At 39.2% G+C, this 19,082-nt stretch overlaps 3 protein-coding genes across 6 annotated transcripts; 2 read left to right on the plus strand and 1 right to left on the minus strand.

Annotated features, from left to right (window-relative positions):
• Positions 1–593: 593 nt before the first annotated feature.
• cyp4t8 (cytochrome P450, family 4, subfamily T, polypeptide 8) lies at positions 594–8,722 on the minus strand. Its single transcript, XM_084357340.1, has 12 exons — positions 8,390–8,722; positions 6,711–6,855; positions 6,475–6,519; positions 6,251–6,378; positions 5,933–6,057; positions 5,669–5,823; positions 5,384–5,490; positions 3,697–3,887; positions 3,440–3,573; positions 2,805–2,869; positions 2,445–2,527; positions 594–1,137 (listed from the first exon to the last, which is right to left on the minus strand). The coding sequence occupies exons 1-12, from the start codon at positions 8,705–8,707 to the stop codon at positions 960–962; spliced, it is 1,674 nt and encodes a 557-aa protein (XP_084213466.1). The 5' UTR covers positions 8,708–8,722; the 3' UTR covers positions 594–959.
• A 1,976-nt stretch (positions 8,723–10,698) lies between these two features.
• On the plus strand, positions 10,699–14,295 carry LOC311259927 (uncharacterized protein). Its single transcript, XM_084357342.1, has 6 exons — positions 10,699–11,360; positions 11,663–11,938; positions 12,432–12,647; positions 12,731–12,844; positions 12,988–13,028; positions 13,138–14,295. The coding sequence occupies exons 1-6, from the start codon at positions 11,039–11,041 to the stop codon at positions 13,267–13,269; spliced, it is 1,101 nt and encodes a 366-aa protein (XP_084213468.1). The 5' UTR covers positions 10,699–11,038; the 3' UTR covers positions 13,270–14,295.
• A 446-nt stretch (positions 14,296–14,741) lies between these two features.
• Positions 14,742–17,873, plus strand: med18 (mediator of RNA polymerase II transcription, subunit 18 homolog (yeast)). Of its 4 annotated transcripts, none has more exons than XM_084357345.1 (3): positions 14,742–14,831; positions 15,370–15,472; positions 17,213–17,873. In XM_084357345.1, the coding sequence occupies exons 2-3, from the start codon at positions 15,400–15,402 to the stop codon at positions 17,767–17,769; spliced, it is 630 nt and encodes a 209-aa protein (XP_084213471.1). In that variant the 5' UTR covers positions 14,742–14,831; positions 15,370–15,399; the 3' UTR covers positions 17,770–17,873. The 4 variants fall into 4 exon arrangements, with proteins under 4 accessions (XP_084213471.1, XP_084213472.1, XP_084213470.1 ...); XM_084357346.1 differs by having other exon boundaries at positions 14,795–14,890; XM_084357344.1 differs by lacking the exon at positions 14,742–14,831 and adding an exon at positions 14,838–15,153.
• The last annotated feature ends 1,209 nt before the right edge of the window (positions 17,874–19,082 follow it).

Genomic DNA, 19,082 nt, shown 5'->3' on the forward strand with positions numbered 1-19,082 from the left:
CTTTCACATGGTATTAAATGACGTTGCAATGCCCCTGCTGTGATATTATCACATTTAAGTGTGTTTACAGGTCTTGGGGAGTACTACTGCATATGTGACAAATGTAGTTTAAAGCCTATTGTGGGTCTTGTAGGCATCTGGTTTTAAACTGTCCATAGTGAGTCCAACAGGAGTGCAGTGCTCAACCAGTGGACCTCTTTTCAAAACCTGGTGCCTATATTAACAACAATTAACCACTGACTAGAAGCATTCTATCAGATGACGTGCAGCTTTCTCTGGATCCACGAAAGGCTGTGTACTACTTTTAAACAGCGGGAATTATTCACAAGCTCTGTCAACACACTTAATGTGTAAAATTGGCGGAGTTACCCTTTAACTGCCTGTAATCCAAATGTGTATAAACTGCACACTCCAGTGACTTTTCAGGAGGTGAACATTGACCGGGCGTCTCTTTCCTAGTTGACATGTGACACAGACAAACAGACATTGTAGGTCGACAATGTAGGTCAACCTGACTTTTCACACAGTGGGCAGACCCTTTACCAATATTTCTCACAGCCTCCATAAACATTCTGAAATGAGGAGAAATGAGGTCAACTGAAAACATTATATTTGATAATTCATTGACAAATGAACACAGGATTATATTTATTTTTTTCCTAACATTTCTTATTTATTACAAACAGATTCGGTGCAATTGTCCTACCACGTTATATGTCTAATTCCTTTTTCACATACAGTATAAAGTGCAAAAATGTTCCATTAAAACCCTTTAAATGTGAGAAAGTGATCTTAAAATACAAATGTACTTTTTTTCAGCAAGTCACTCAATATAAAATGAAACAATTCGTCAGTATTTCTGATTCTATATCAGAGTAAAATATTATCAATGAAAGTACCTAAATGTTCCCTTTACTGATAGATTTTCCAGGTTTGCAGCATTTCCCGTAGATTTCCCTTTACATGTCTGGCTCTACAGATTTGATCTTGATGCAGATGCCGTTGAGTGAGCGCAGTACCAGTCTAGGAATGATCTTGGGTTTGAAAGTGGGGTCCTCTATCAGCTCGTATTTCTTCAGTGTCAGGGCAGTCGCCACTTTTAACTCATTCATGGCAAAATTCTGGCCAATGCAGTTTCTGAGGAAGGAAACCATATGAATTAGCAACATTATGAGGATTATGATACATTAAATGATTATAATTTAAAACATACGAGGACAGCAACTCTCAATCAGTACCAGAATTGACATAATATTAGAATACAGTGGACAAAAATACATGTTAATTATTGCTATATATTTCTGCATTGTTAGGGAAGCCATTTTATAATCTTTTGGGTTGCTTTTTGTGAAATTTTAAAACTAGCCCCCATCTCTTTCAGTTGTTTAGGAGAATGCTGTATTGCTGTGAAGCTCCAGAAATTTTTGGTGTGATTTGAAACTTCACTCTACTTTCCATCGGGATGGAGGTGAGCAGATATCACCTGGTAGTGTGATTCTTAAGTCCCAAAACATCCGCACCTCACTTTTTTTCAGATGCACACTAATTTCATACATGGCTCTGGAAACCATCTGACATAAATTTGTCAACTGAGAACTTTGATCCCTGGGCCATAGCCCTACAGTAAATTTTGATAAAAGATACACAACGAATGTGCAATAAAATCAAATTAGTTCTTACAGCAGTGTTATTGTATTATAAAGTGTTGTTTGATGTCTTCAATTAAACTCTGTACGTGTCTTTTCTCTTTTCCTTCTATCTTTACTATTAAATTAAATCCGTATGGGGATATCAAATGTTTTCCATTTTGTCACAAAAGCTTGAATGAGACTATCTAATTAATTGTCCTCTTTGCAAAACAGCACTAACATATCGTCCCTAGGTACATTAACAACCATGCGTGATAACTAAAACTGAGTCATGAGGAGAGACAGACACACTGTATTGAACTGACTAAAAGCTGTTTACTAAAATTTTAAAATTTACAGTTTGGGAGCTCAATTTAATATTATGTCTGGTTCTGTCTGTAGGCTCCAGTTTGTTCTGTGCATTCACTGACAAGATTTACACTGGATGGATAATTAACATAGTCATATAATAAAGGTGCTATTGGTAAGAAAAGTTGATTTTTGAGCATCATTCCCAACTTGTCAAATAATGACGCTCCGGGACTGTAGGACAGATTGGCTGCCGTCCCAAAGTGTCTATTTTTTAGGAGTTGTGTGTGTTTTAAACTGGACCAATACTAAACATCTCATGTTTACTCTAACCCCTAATCAAACAGTCAAATTATATGGTGAAAAAAGGCACCGGTACCAGGTTAAACATTCACATGCTGTAAACTATTGTTAGCTAAGTGAATAGTCAGCGAGTAGCTGTAAACTGAGAACCTCCTTCTCTAGTGCTTAGTGAGCTGGGTCACAAGGTATCAGGTGTGCACAGACCTTGGCCCAGCAGAGAAGGGCACAAAGGCGTGAGGTGACCTCTTGGAAGCATTCTCCGGCAGGAAACGCAGCGGGTCAAAGACCTATGTTGAGACAAAATGGAAAAAACACTTATACCAGTGTGGCTCTAGCCAACCAGGACACGCTACGTTTAATTATTTAATCATGCAGCAATTTAATGACTATGTCACTTCTATTATTTGACACATTTTACATAAAAGGTGCTGGGCAGGCTCATCAAAGAGGGATCATACTTTTACTTTGATCGCTGTTTCTATTTATAACGTACACCATGCAGTGGGTGGGCAAGGCTGAGCTTTCACTTCAGGAAGATTTGCTCAGAATGACATCTTGACTTACATCAGGGTTCTCCCAGACTGCTGCATTCCTGTGAATCCCATACACACTTGTTCCAATAAAACTTCCTACAAAAAAGAAAAAAAAATGTGTGTTTAAGTTTAGGATCGCACAGAGACTTTAATATATTTAAGTGTGATGCAAATTGTAAAGGCACTACTACAAACAAGCAACAGCCTGACTCCTGAACAAAGTTTCATTATGGCATCAAACATTCATCCAACCCACACAACTTTGGGAAAATGTGTGTGAAATGATGCAGAAGACATCTGGATTATCTTCATTTTGTTCATAATGGGGCAGCCATAAAAAATGGAGCCTTGGATGTAAATCTAACAATCTAACAACTGAATATAAGAGTTGAGTTAAACTAGCGATACAGAATATACTCTTTGTGACACTATCAGACAATGTGCAATAAAAAGGTTGTAACAACCTTAAAGCTTTTCGCAGGGAAACAGAAAAATGTAGGTTAAAGGTGAATTATATGTTGCAAGTTGTGCAAGGCTGACGTTAAACAAAAACTAAGGACATAGGTCAATTGGGCGAAACCAATTGAGACAAAAGTTAATATTTTATCTTTTACCGCTAGGGTAAAATATATTATGTATGCAACACAAAACACAGTAACAACAAACCTGGTGGCAAAGTCCTTCCATCAAAAAAAGTAATGGGTTTGGTGATTTTTCTGCTCATTCCTGGCACAGGTGGGTAAAGACGGAGTGATTCTTTTATGCACATTGTAGTGTATGGTATTTTACTCAGGTCCTCCCTTAAAATAAGACGGACACTTTGTGTTAGTTCTTGATATTCTAAACAACACAGTGATGGCCTCAACAAGCTGTTGTGACTGACTTGCATTGTAAATAGCAATGTTTTCAACATGTAAGCCTACCACTCCATGGTGTCCTTGCCTTCCAAGGCTTGCATGATCTCTTCCCTGCACATCTTCTGGTGTTCTGGGTGGCGGGCCAGACTGTAGAGGATGAAAGAGAGGCCACTGGCCGTGGTGTCATGGCCCTCAAACATGAAGGTGTCCACCTCTGCTCGTATATCTTCATCTGAGAGACCCTGCTCCTTCTCATCCTGAAAGTGAGATAAGACAAAAATATAAAAACAAACAGGAAATAAATGACTGATTGCTAAAGTGCCACTACTCCTACAAGTATGACTACTATGACAACAACTATAACTAGCAGAACATTTTACGGTCTTTTTTATTTGTAGAGCACTCGGTACTGTGCCTAACTTTGAACCATAATAAAAGAGGATATAATATACAATAAAGATAATAGCTGTCAGGTTTATATTGCGTATTGGACATCTCATAGATAACCCAGATTGTCTAATACTTCACTAGGTCAAAAGCGGAGTTGCAGAGACAAAGGAACTGAGATAAGGAAGAAACTGGGACTAATTCAGAAATCAGGCACTCCTGTTTTGACTGACGAGATTCATTAACAGTTGCAAAGTTACAGAGGAGTTACTGGGTAGCTTATTGTGTCTTACTGAGACGATTTACATTAACAGTTGTTGACTGAAATGAGTTAGTTTTGCAAATGTTTAGATGGGCACGTGGTAACGGTCAACCTTCTGAACAGGATGGAACGAAAAAAAAAAGAAGAAAGCGTCATCTGAACAGAAACTGCTCAGAAAAGTCAGATCAAACTGTAAAATTAGGCAGTACGTAGCCTTTTTGTCTTCCCAAATGTATTCAGAAACCTGTTTTAGTGTACTGTTTAGCTCGAATATTAAGTTTTCCTACCCGGCCACTGGGTTTAAACACACACGAAGAGGATAGAGAAGAGCAATGATGTGGTGGCCAATTGATTTTCTACACACCTCTCTCACATACATGCACCTTGTTTCTCATACATAGACTTTACTTGGGCATGCCGCCCAAATAAAGTCTAAAGTGTATCAAAAGCTGGCAAAGCTTACCTTGGGCATTTTGTTTTTAACCACGTGACAAAATGATATCATCCGTGTATCGATTAACAAGTGAACAACTTCCCCTCGCTCTACCCCTCCAAACCTGTAACCTCTGGTAATAGGGCCTGAATTCTGCAAATGCAAACTGATCTCCTGTTTAATGTAGGCCTAATTATGGTTTGAGTTGAGAATGCCATTACTCTACTATATATACTGTATATTCACAGAAAATAACTGTTTTTACTGTTTTACATACTGCTGTATGCCAGCAAGAATGTTGAGGTAGGTCAGGCCGGGACAGCTCAGGCATGTTTACAGTAAGCAGCATTATCCTATATTGCTGCTTCCTCATAAGAGGAAAACATCCTGAGTGTTGCCTTTGTAAAACTAGCAATTGATATGCTGGACATGAGACAGCCTTCTTTGTTTCCTTTTGCACTGGAATTTTGCCACCTACGCATATTTGCACATTATGCCAAATCTCTAATACAAGCTTTATTATTGTTTTTTACTTTTTATCTTTGTGATTTTTAATCGCTATATTCTTTTTTTTTTTTTTTTTTTTACAAATATTTCTTTGTATTATTATACATTTTTGTGTGGTTATCCCTACTGTCTTATATGTCAGTGTGATGTTTTTAACCACATACTCTTGCCAAGAGAAGGATGTCCAGGAAGTCCAAGTTTCTCTTTGCCTGTATGCGGTCCAGCTCCTTTTCTTCCTTTAGTGCTTCTTTCCTCTTTCTTATGACTTCCACTAAAAAAGACAAGATAATGAATGAGTATTTTTGTAGACTAACTCCTTAGATATCAACCATATATACCAAAAGCTCAGTGCGTGGGTGGGCTTTTGCAAATCGATCAAATCTACCGTGAAAGATAGTTTAGCAACTGTTTAAGACTGCCATTAATCAAAGTATGTGTTCAGATCTTACTTGTATGACTGTGAGCCACCCAGCGTGCTTTTCTGTATCTGTAGCCATGTGGGCTGAGGTAGAAAATGAGGTCACTGTGGTATGGAAACGTCCTGAACCGCAAGTTGATTAGATTACTGAGCTCATACACTGCTTTGATGTATGCATTTGTTCCACTGAAATGAGAATGTAGGAAAATTAATAACTACGTCTTCCCTGCTCATAATTCACACAGCTGAAGCGGTACACAATTGAGAACGTACATGTTTGCATGTGTGGACTCACCTCTCGGTCTGGCAGTTGCTGTTGTGGCTGAAAGCACACTTCAAGATGCTGTCCAGTGTCATAAGGCTCACGTGTTCAAACAACTCAAAGGACTTGTCCGTGTTTGCATAACTCTCCCATTTGTCCTGGCAACAGTAAAGGAACAGATGTGACTTCCCAGCAGGAGATGGAAAAAACTCCAATGCACTCATTACTTGGACCAACTCTGACACTAAGTATGTCATCCGGACCACATAAACCAAGATTCTTTTTAACTTTAACATCAACATCATGGTCTTTATTTTCTCATTATAAGAATCTAAACTGTAATTAACATACCAACATAGTTTTTGTAGAATCGGACATCAGTTTTATGTAAGGTTTCAAAACATCATAATGGAAACCTGGGGTCAAGAGCCTTCTGTGACGAAACCATTTCTGACCTTTCGACACCAGTAAGCCATCTCCTGAATACACAAACAGACTGTATGTGTTCGAGTAAAGCAGCTAACCAACTATGCAACAAGCCAATATGCTCTAGGAGAATGGGAAAGCAGTCTTACCAATCCAAGACTCAATAAACCTATACGCAAGATCATCTTTGGGCTCTGTAAGGAGAGAAACAAAAAATGTGTTACATTTATTTTTTAGCTGTAAAAATGAAGTAACTAGGCCCATGAGACAGCCAGACAGATAGATAAAAAGAAAAAAAACAGGACGGACAATATAAAGCACTGAATAACTGCAATACATTAATGGTGTATAATTTCAGTAAAGATAAAAACACTCGCTCACACACCTGTTGATGCCAGTATGGTTTTCACATAATCTGGATGGTGCATGTTGAGGATACAGACAAAGGGACCAAACCATAACGGGAAAGCATAAGGGTAATGCTCTGCCCATTTCACTAACGTATCCAGGTCTGTCCCATCTTGTTTAAACTGAAAGAAAAATTTAAACAAGATGTTTGACAAAAACCTGTCAATCCTGTTGCCTGCATGCTTTCTAACTCTAATAAGTACATTTACTCAAGTTCACTCAAATTGACCCCGACAATTTTAATTGGCAGTCACACCTCCTCTAAGTTAGTGCTCAACACTGGAGCCCCCCAGGGCTGTGTGCTCAGTCCACTCCTGTTTAAAAGGTAGACCCATGACTGCACTCCCAGACATTGAGAGAAGTCTATGATTAAGTATAAAGACGACACCATCATCATCGGCTGCGTTACAAACAATGATGTTTGTGCACGGTTCAGGACAGGAAGGCTCTGCAGCAGGTGATTAAAACTGCCCAGAACTTCATGGCACCCATCTACCGAACATCAGTGATATCGGTGAAGTGAGATGTTTGCACAGAGCCTAAATGATGCTAAAAGAAAACAGCCACCCCAGACACAACCCGTTCACCCTGCTGTCGTCTGACAACAGATACAGAAGTATCTGCTGCCAGCCCAGCAGCTTCACTCCTCAAGCTGTGGGACTCCTAAATTCATCCTCTGCATTCCACCTATGTACGTTTTTGGTTTTATTAACAATTATTAATCACATTAGCCATTTTCACCTGAAGCTCACGTCTGCAGCCACAAATAATAACAGCAAGCCCGGCTAATCAGCCAAGATCTGGTGAGGCGCTGTCAATTTTGACACCCAACTCTGAGAGAGGCGTGTGCAGCAGAGTCAATAAATGCCTTATCTTAAAGCCGCCATGTGAAAACAATATTACTGTGGATTACAAAAAAATGTGAAAGGCACTGCAGATGGATACATGTTTTGCTTTTGTAATGTTTAAGTACTGAGGTACAGATATTGAAAAGATGCAGCTTTTATGTTGTAGATTGCTGTCGTCTGATTATTGGAAGGACTTTCTGAATAAAAAGGGGAATTTAAAAAGGAGCCACGTGCAGTAATCTAGATAATTGAGGATGCCATGCAGTGAGATACAGTGAGATACAGCGAGATGCATCGAGAATCGTTTTGCATTCGAATCGACTCGTGAGGCCAGTGAAGATTCACACCTCTAACTCATATGGGTGACTTTCACTTTTACCAAGGTAATATTTTAACACGATATCTTTACTTTTACTCAAGAATGACTTTTAGTCATTAGTATTGTTATGACTGAAGTAAAAGTAGCAAAACCACAATGTAAACACAATTACAATTTGAGGTCTTGCATTTGAAACTGTACTTGAATAAAAATCTATAAGTAGCCTGTTATTAAAAAAAACTGATAAAGCAGAGTGGCTCTGTAAAAAGCAGCCAAATAAACTAGTGTCTGGAAATCTGTTACTGGCCTGTGAAAGCTATACATCATTCAATAAATACTTTTAAAGGCGTATTACAACGTGTAAACCCTTTACAAAGTTGTATAATAGGTCGTTACACTCGTGCATTTCATCCTAACTACGTGTCGTGCACACTGTGCAGGCTTGTGTTTGCTTGCTGCTATGTTGCTGGTCGCTAGAGACTGAATTACCTCAAAAACATGTCCAAACAGCCAGTGCGAAGGTGGTCCCGGAAAACACGCATAATTGCGGATCGCGTCCCTCTGTTTGGCGAGCAGGATGGTCAATTTATAGACGACGGCAACGACACAAAGTAGCGCAAACAAGTGATGCATGCGAGGCAAGCACGGCTGAAGTTTCACGAGAGCTTCGGTGAACTCCATCTCCTCAGCGTGACTTGGCTCGAGGAGATGGCGAGAGATGACCTGCAGCACAAAGTCCTGCAGTCGAGAGGTCCGGCTGGGAATGACGTGATCGGAGGTGGGCGGAGCGTCACCGCCCACCGCCATTGTTATTGTGATGTTGTCAATCAAACAAGTAGGCGGTGAAGTGGATTAAAGCGGTATTATTTATTAATTTATTCATTTTTTCTTACAATCAACAGGCAGCCAGGATGTGACATTTAAAGTGTGAAGTCCTGGATATGACATTTTTTTTAAATTACCATACAATTATAATTGAGAATATTCATTTAAAATGTTTTTTTTTAAAATACATTAGAAATAGACAGTATATATTGTAAAAATCACAATTTATTTACTATGTCTATATAAGTATGTGTGTGATTTTGCTCTCATCACATGATTTACAGCTGATCTCAGATGTGTGAGCAGTATACTACATTACAGAGCGTACGCAGGAGTGAGCACAAACGGCTGTAAATGAGAAATCACACTTGTTGAAGTAGAAAAATCATTCCTGTGAGGACAACAATGTCAACATCTCGGCCAGCGAAGACAGATGGTTTGAAAGAGGAATAAAACAATCCATATGTGTCAAACTGGAACGGCCGTCTTTGAACAGAGGAGGTGGCCTACGACGTTACTTATCACCCACCTACGATGCAGTACTGATTTCCCCCCCAGACAGCTTAACAACCAATCACATCTGGGCTCACCTAGCCCTAGTAACCAACATGGAGGCCGGTCGGGTCACAAGTGGCCCTAACGACTCTGAAACTCAGAGCTCACACGTGTCCTTAACGACTCTGTAAGGACGCTCCCACGCAGAGTTTAAAAGCCTGCAAACTCCCCTCCAGTTAGTTAGAACTGAAGGAGCCACTTGGGTGAGAGGTGAAACGTCTTCAAGAAACTGAAATATCTCCAGTTGCCTATGACGCAGCACTTAGAATGACACATGTATTACTGATGCACACGTGTTCAGTCTGCGCCATTTTGGATGTTTGTGATTCAAGAGTCAAGATTAATTCATTTGTCCTGAGGGAGATTTGTCTTCGACAAAAGGCTGCCACATAACAACACATATAATACAGTACATACATAAACAGACAGTACATAGCACAAGTGCAAACAATACAGTGAGTGCCAAATACATTACACCCCTCGCCCTCATCACACCCCTGTCTTATGGCCTGATTTTAGGAGATTCACTGATATGGGAATGAATGAGTTTATGTATCTGTTCAGGTAATGATGCTGTGATGCTGTTCATCAAGCTCAAACTAGAATGGCACTGTCTAGCGCGCATCCGCCAACGCCCACCAGTCCCCTTTTGTACATCAACAAAAATGTCAAGAGAAAAAAAACACACACACAAAAAAACCTTATCCACACTTAAATCAAAGGTGTCTGTTCTGGGCCAGGAACCCATCCACCATTCAGGTTTCGTGAAAATCCACTTGGCACTTTTTGTTTAACCCTGCTGACAGACCAACCAACCAACCAACAAACAAACGGACACAGGTGAAAACATAACCTCCTCGGTGGAAGTATGTGCAATATGCATTTATTCAAATTCAGGACTGTGCAACAAGTCAAAATCATCAAAGCTTGAAAGAACATTAAAATCACAACACATTCGTAAGCGTGAGTAAGTGTTTTTGAGTGACTCACACATCAGTCATATTGTTCGTGTCGTGTAAACTTTTCTTTTGTTTCAGTTTCAAGACATTGTGTTTCAAGTCGTTTATAAGTGGTCGCTCACTGTATAATCTTTGATCTTTTGATGCACCTGCAGAGCATAAACCGATATTTTATGAAGAAAGCCGCCACTGCGAGAAACTCCACTCAAGTTTAAGCTTGGCAGATTAACTGCAGCTGTTTGACTTAACAAATGATCTCTTACAGTAGGTGTGTAAAAGGCAGTTTCTACAAACTGACACCTTTATATGTAAATGACACTTGTTCCTGTTGCACATACTGTAAACCAACACCTATGCTAATGCAACAAGTAGAATAAAAGCCACCCAATCAGAAAAACTGTGTGGGTGAAAGCCACAGTAAATTTCCTCTCCATTGGGTGACAGACCACTTATGATGCGTCAGCTAGAACGTTGACGTTACGCTCTGACTAAAACTCTGCGATGTGATTCAGAGCCTCTGATCCGAGTTTAACCACTGAGGGGATGTTTCGACCTCATCAGTATTTGCTTTATTTCAGCAGAAACGCAAGTGCTTCAAGAACGATGCAAAAAGGCTTTATTTTTCTACTGATTATATGGAACATACCAATTTTTGCTGCAGGAAACAGTAAGTGACTAAATAAATAATCGATATTACACTGCATTTAAATTACAGTTCTAGGGAGTTACTGTTGTATGGCAATACATTATTCATATTGTACAATTTCAAGCTACTATGAGTGTATAACAAAAAAAATGAATGTTTTTTGCAGCCAAAAAGCACCTTCCAGTCATGCTGGGATGTCAAGCTGTGATACCGTGTCAACGCGACAGAAGTGACTCAAACGCTTTCAAGTGGCTGTATAAGAAAGATGAAAATAGTAAAACATTCCAGCTATTTGTTCAAGATAAGACAGGAGTAGCACGCCATGGTGAGCTTTCTCGTACCAGAATGAAGGTGCTGACCAACAGGTCCCTGCTCATTCGTAATCTAACAGAGGAGGATCAAGGCATTTACTGGTGTGAAATTTGTTTTGGAGACGAATGTGAGGATAAACCGCCCGCAACCAGTCTGAGGAAAGGTCAGAGCGATTTTGATTGTCTTTAATTGTTCTCATAAAACTGAAGTACCCACACGCTTTGTATATGGTAAATGGTAAATGGTCTTGCATTTCTATAGCGCTTTTCCAGTCTACTGACAGCTCAAAGCGCTTTACAATACTTGGCACATTCACCCATTCACACACACATTCATACACTGATGGCGGAGGCTGCCATGCAAGGCGCCAACTGCTCATCAGGAGCAATTTGGGGTTCAGTATATTTAGTTCAATACATTTGTAAAAGCCCATCCTCAAACAAACATTACTTTTTTTTTTTTCAGAAATTCTGAAAGAAACTAAAAAGACAATCGACGTTGCTGCGGGCAACAATTTTACTCATCCCCCCTGTCGAGGTAAACTGACGGACTTAAAATGGACTTTTAAAAGAAGCAACGTGAATTCAGCGCAAAGACCAGAACCAAACTTTGTGACTCCCAACAAGTCTTTACACATTGTAAATGTCGAAAGAGCAGATGCCGGGAAATATACCTGCTGGACAAGTGGATGTGATGGACACTGGCAGAAGCTACTTACTATCAACTTGTGTGTATTTACAGGTGAGAAAAAAACACACACATACAATTTCTTATGTCAGAAATAACTAATAATATTGTTATTGTGATATGAGACAATTTATAGTCTTAGATTTTGGATATCATTATGTGATATGGTCTAAATGTATTACATTAAAGTGATGTCATTTTCTGAACTTACCAGACCGTTCTACTTGTTCCAATGCTTAACCTGCTTTGTCATTATATCCACATTACTGATGATGATTTATCAAAAATCTCATTTTGTTAATATTTTTTCTTTTTGTTGTATTTTGTGAAAATAATAGTCATCCATAAATATTGTTGCTATCATGATATATCGAGGTATGTGCTCAAAAAAAGTGTTTTACCATTTATGAAGTGCTTTTAAGGAAATTTCAAAATATGGAGATATACTGTACTGTATGTCATGTATTAAAAATATTCCAACATTATTTTAAGGCCATATCGCCGAACCCCAGGTGATTTTATTTTTCCTTTTTTGGCCCTTTTATAGTACACAGTGAGGATTCACCTGTTTCTTGTGATATGATGTGTGACATGGATTTCAGTGATAGCGACCCCAACGACGCATCAAATGTGAAGACAGAAACAAGGACAGTGACTGTAGACCCATATGGGTCTTTAAATTGCAGCACAAAGCAGGCTTTCGATGGAAACCGTACAGATACCAGCACTCATGGACCATTTAAAGTTTTAAATACAACAGCAGGTGGGTGAATTTGCCGTACCCTTCTTTAAGAGGCTCTTGACCTGAATAAAATTATTATCAATTATATGTTTTTTGTTTTACAGAAACACCTCCAGAGCCTGGAAATCAAATTCTTATTTCTGGGACAACAGCAGGCCTCACATGTCTTATTTTAATGGCACTTTTAATTTGCTTCCTTAGACCAAGATTGCGAGCAGGTAATGAAATGTAGCTCTTTTAAACTTCCTGTTTACCACTTGTTCAGTGGTCTCCCGCTTTGAAACAGAAGTAGATGACTGACATTGGTGTTTGTGTGTCTATGGGTCCTGCCTGACGCCGTTTCTATTTCCATCTCTTCAAGTGTTTCCTATTCACCCGTGTTGCCGTGGCTTCAAAGGAAGGGTAAGCGTTGATGATGTAATACTACCAACCATGCAGCACAAAAAAAGAGAAAAAAAAGGTAGCGCGTATGTTTTTTTGTTTGGGTGATGACATTTCTTACTTCTTACAGCAGGCAGAAGAGGAGACTTCAGTGGTTTATTCATCAGTTGTCATCAGGAGACCCGCTGAGACGACAGACATTCATAGGACTGACACTGAATGTGTGTATAGTGAAATAACATTTGAGAAAACAGGGTCTTAAATCAACGTGGTCCATAAATTCCACCGGTTTAATGACAGTCCCCACCCCCACTGTCATACGATGAAGTGATTGATTCCTCAAAAAATGACTTGTCTTTGGTGGTAAAAAATTGTTTGTGAGTTCACCCACGCAGGTCTCAGGGGAAATTTTGAAGCATTAAGTCTTTTCTGATTAGGAAGTTTTTCCTATTTGAGTGAAGTGACCCATATGAGCTTTCTACACAATAAACAAAGTACGTTATTAGTCTCGCTCTCTCTCTCTCTTTTTTTCTTTAGCCGATGAAACACATTTCTTTTCATTTCTGAAAATAGGGGACACATTTCAGATGTTCCAAAACTAAATATTTATTTTGGTCCAGAGGAGTTTCATGAGAAAGTATTTTACATTTATGCACGTACTGTTGTATTTAACTACATTTTATGGGTATATTGGAATTTATTTAAAATAAGATAAGATGTTCCTTTATTGATCCCCCTTGGGAGAAATTCACAGCAGTACAGAGGGAAATAAGTAGCAAAGAATAAAATAACAGTTGGATAAAAATATAATAAAAACTATTAGAATAAAAATAAGGGTCTGTCCTTGTGTGTACATGTGTGCAATATGTAATAAATGTGGAAAATAAATGTGCAATGTGCAGGGATCTGAGATATTAAATTAAATAACAATAATGTGCAAAAATGTGCAGGGTTCCTGAGACATTTTTGCACATTTTTGTTATTTAATTTGAATATTCACATCACTATAGCCAGAGAGAAATATTGTAACCTATTACTCCACTACATTTATTTGACAGCGGTGGTAATTTACACAGATTAAACATGGATTCAACTATATGTACAGAATAACTTGCTACACCTATACGAGGTACAACATTAAAAGGCTACTTACACACAGTGCTGGAAAGCAACTACGTGTATTTACTTAGTATTTCCATTCTATGATAATTTACGCTTCTACTTCACTGCATTTATAGAGAAATACTATACTTTATATTCCATTAGATTTATCTGACAGTGGTAATTACTTTACAGATTCAGATATTAAATATTAAACCTATGATAATCTTATTATCTTATTATAGCTACACAAGACCATATGAAGTACATACAAATTATTATGGCTTGCATATTAAACAATAACAAGCAGCAGTAATAATAATAATAAAAAACAATAATATACATAATGGATTTATAAATTGAAGAGCACTTTTACTTTGATTCTTTAAGCATGTTGGTGATGAAGATTTTGGATGCACTACTTACCTCAAAAATTCATTCATTGCTTAAATAATGTGTTACACGTGAACGCACCATCATTAATGCTATTGCAATGATATGCCTACACACTGAAAGGGGGACGTTATAGTGACACTTTTTTTCGTTAACTACTTTAGGAAAATGTTGTGTGCAGGACTTTCAGTATGCATGAGCAGCTGAGTTGAGTAATAACTACTTTTTCCATCACTTGCCTCACAGGATGATAGCTGTGCTCCAGCAGGTGGCTGTAATGCGCCTCAAAGTTGGATGCCAACCACCGCGAAAAGAACAAGAGGGAGAAATGTATGGATGCTTCTCATTCACTGTTGCCGGCTCGTTCTCTCTCTCTAATAAATAACCTGGTAGTTTGGCGTTTTTTTGTTTGTTTTCCGCAGATAGTTGCCGCCCCACGCTTAGCACATAGCTTGGGTAGCACAGCTTATTTTTATCGTGGCTAACTAATGATATCAACCTGAGCTAGCTGCTAGCTAGCTAGCCAGCTGCGTAGCTACCAGCGGTGCGTTGACTGAACAAACGAGTGAGGCCTACCGGATCCTCGGTCTTTACTGTGGAGGCTCTACCGAAGACAGTGAACAGCTGCATTTTGTTGTGCGGAGTGTTTCGGGTAATGGCGCGAACTCTTTTTGCGAGTCACAGTTAGCGTTTGCTGTTAAACGGATTAAGCTATTTAGTTAGCATTCTCTACATTTTCAGCTAGCTGGCTAGCTAGCTAACACCGGTCGCTAGGTAACGTGCTGTATTAAAAGTTGGTGACGGTTGAATGAAGACGCTGCCTCTGCGCCGCTGATGTGAGCTAGCTAACACTATTTTCCTCCCCCAGATACAAAAACAACTTACTGCCTGAGAAAAGATGGAGGCTCCACCAGTTACAGTGATGCCTGTCACCGGGGGCACAATCAATATGATGGAATACCTGCTGCAAGGTAAGCCGTGATAGAAACATCCACAGCTGAGGACACGAGATGCAACAATTAGACTGTTAGTTGTCCATAAACACACAGTGATGAAATGTAACTAAGTACATTTACTCAAGTACTGTACTTAAAGGTGCACTATGTAGTTTTGGTAGTAAAACAAACTCAGAAATGTTTCTTTTTTCCATAAGTGAATAAACCAAAGGTCCCAGAACACTGTTTGAAGCTAGAAAGGTGGCAGGGTCCGCCACATATAAACAAAGTAAAACAGTATGAAATGTTGTTGTTGTGTGTTTGTTATTCAGTTTATTCAGCCATGAAACAAAGATAATTGGTGTATTTAAAAAATACATTTTTTTAGGCATTAAAAAATAATCAGTCAATGAAGATCTTTCTCTTCTCATTAAAATGTCTTCCCCAAAACTACATAGTGCACCGTAAGTAAAATTTAAGAAACTTGTACTTTACTTCAGTATTTCTATTTTATTTTACTTTGTACTTCCACAACACTGCATCTTGGAGGCAAATATTTTACTTTTTTACTCCGCTAAATGTATCTGATAACTTTGTTACTTTGCGGATTGCATCCCAAAATCAGAGCCTAAGTAGTTCAATTTTAAATGTATTTATTTTATCAGCAACCACATAAAATAAACACTGGTTCTGATAATCAGAAAAGGGCTGAATATCAGAGCTCAATAATTGGTTGACCCTACAGTATATACATACATACATACATACATACATGTAAATATATGTCTAATTTGCTTGTAGTTTTGATACTTAAGTACATCTATTGCCAAAAAAAGTACTTTTACTATCAGATATTTTAATACTTTTACTCAAGTGCTGTTTGTATGGGTGACTTTCACTTTTACCAAAGTAATATTTTGACATGATATTTTTTACTTTTACTCCACTATGACTTTTCGTACTTTTACAGCACTGAGTGATACTAAGAAAAGTTGTGATGGAGAGATGTGATAAATGTCAACAACAACAACCTTATAGCTACCATCTACATGATGTTCTGTGTCATTCATAAAACATGAACATATCAAAATATGGCATTCCTGTCTACTGAGAACAGTAATGTGGGTGACAGATGGGTGACAAAATAATGGAAATAACATCACAAAGTGCTTCAGTGAGCTGTTGGAACACAACAAGCTCCCAGAACAGCTTTAGTGCTTTTTGGCATATATATTCTCAGGAAGTCTCGTGGCAGAATGAACACTACTCTTTCAAAAGATATCTTTTGATTTGGGTTTTTATTAACAGAGTTAGGATGCTCTGTCAAGCTTGTTTTTCCAAAAATCTTACAAATAGTCTGGCCGCATTAATATAAACAAGGTGCAGAAGATATTAGAAACTCATTAAAACGCAGCAATTCAGTGTTACCATAAAATACAGTCTTAGCACGAAGTGGAATCGCCGCCTTTTATAACCTTCATGCAGATAGGCTTTTGTGCAGGACTGTTGTATTACAATGTTTTATGAGAGTGTAATATTGCCAGCATGGCAATGGTCGCAAAACACCTTAAATCTGCTGTGTTTGTGACAAAAGTCTATTTCCTTTCTGTCTCGGCTTTAATGTTGGAGGTTTTGCAGTGTTTATAATGAAAATGTGTATCGTAATTACAGTTGTAAATAAAATATATTGTGTTGTCTAGATCAGTGCATCACATCACTGTTAATATGACCCTCATATATTTATGCATATTTTTCTCTCACCCTTTAATAATTCAGGCAGCGTGTTAGACCAGGCCCTGGAAAGCCTCTTGCATCGCCTTCGAGGTCTGTGTGACAACATGGAGCCTGAGACCTTCACAGATCATGAATTGGTTTATCTTCTGAAGGGCCAACAAGGAAACCCTTTCATTCTGCGCGCCCGACGCTCCCTCTCCCACCCCACATCTCCATGGCACCTACGCTACCTAGGCCAACCTGAAGTGGGGGACAAGAGCCGCCACGCTCTGGTGCGCAACTGTGTTGACGTGGCTGCTTCTCACAGCCTGCCGGAGTTCCTGAATGAGATGGGCTTTCGCATGGACCATGAATTTGTGGCCAACGGGCACATATTCCGCAAAGGCGTTATGAAAATTGTAGTGAGCAAGCTGTCGCGCATCCTTGTACCGGGGAACACGGACAACACAGAGCGTTTATCACTTTCGTACCTGGTGGAGCTGAGTGTGTTGGCTCCCGCCGGCCAGGACACTGTGTCGGAGGACATGCGCAGCTTTGCTGAGCAACTCAAACCCCTGGTTCACCTGGAGAAGATTGACCCCAGCAAACAGAGACATTGAATGACATCTTTGAGTACCACGGACAAATTAGACTTCCTTTTTTTATACCATGTTTACGTTCTCCCTTTGATTAAATACAATGCAACTGTGACTTAACAGCTACACTTCTGGTCGTTTGTTATTTGACCTGGTAATTGACTCTACAGTGTCGACAAAATGTTACTGTTTCCACCACAGCATGGTCACAAAAGTTTAGCCTTATCACACTTTCACCAATGAAAGTAATATTTTTAATAATAATAGGTTTTTCCAATATGGCGTATACCGGACAGCCACAGCATCATAACCACTGACAAGTGAAGTGAATAACATTGATTTCATCACAATGCAATGTTCTGCTAGGAAGACTTGGGTCCTGGAATCCATGCGGACGCCACTTTATACGCACCAACCACCTAAATACCATTGCAGACTAAGTTTACCCCCTTGTGGCAGCGGCGCTCCCCTATGCCAGGACAATGCGTCCTTCCACGCCTCAAAAACTGCCAACAGGAAGTGCAGTTGCCATGAGGAGGGGTGTTCTTGGCCTGCAAAGGTGTTTGGATGGATGGTGTGTCAAGTCGCATCCACATGAATGCCATGACTCGAGGTTTCACAGGTTTCTGTGTATAGCTCTCAGGATGGCTCCTGGAATTTTCTTTTCCTAAAAGATTTAAACTGAGATCAGTTCTTTATTATGCTCTGAGATTAAAACAATCTCTCTATAGGGCAAAATTAACGCCTCAAAAACAGTTTCACATAATTATGTATGTGTTTATATCAGCAACGGTTCCCAGACTAAGATGTTTATTGCTCGTACTAAGATGCTTACTGAAATTTAAACTGATTTGTGTTCTGTTTTTAAAGCTGTTTTTTTAAATTGATATGTTGAGTCTGTAGCTTCTCCTGAACATGTTCGTTTCACTCCACTAGGGGTCTCTCTCGTTCTTTTGTTCAACTGGCCGTCTTGCCAGCCGAACCCTACCTCAGATCATCTACGGGAGCTGTGGTTGCCATGGAAATAATTAGCTGTGAGATCTGCACATCTTTTCCCCCCACTCTAATTAGCTTTCTCAATTGCTTAATGATACATAGACCTGTGAAAGCCTTTCTTTCTTCCCCTCAACAAAAGCATTGATTTTCCCTCTCTTCCCCTCTCATTTCTACTGTTAACCCATTAGTGCCTCTTTCATGGGAACTTGAGCTGGGACTATTACACATGAAAGCACTACAGCTGCCTCAGGTTCTTCACTCCTCATGTTGAAATCCAAAATGGCCTGTTTGCTAGTGTGTCAACATTATGGCCAATCTGCTGCGGAGGCCCAAGTAACTAA

Source organism: Pagrus pagrus (genome assembly GCF_965226575.1).
Source record: "Pagrus pagrus genome assembly, chromosome: 7".
NCBI classification, from domain to species: Eukaryota; Metazoa; Chordata; class Actinopteri; order Spariformes; family Sparidae; genus Pagrus; species Pagrus pagrus.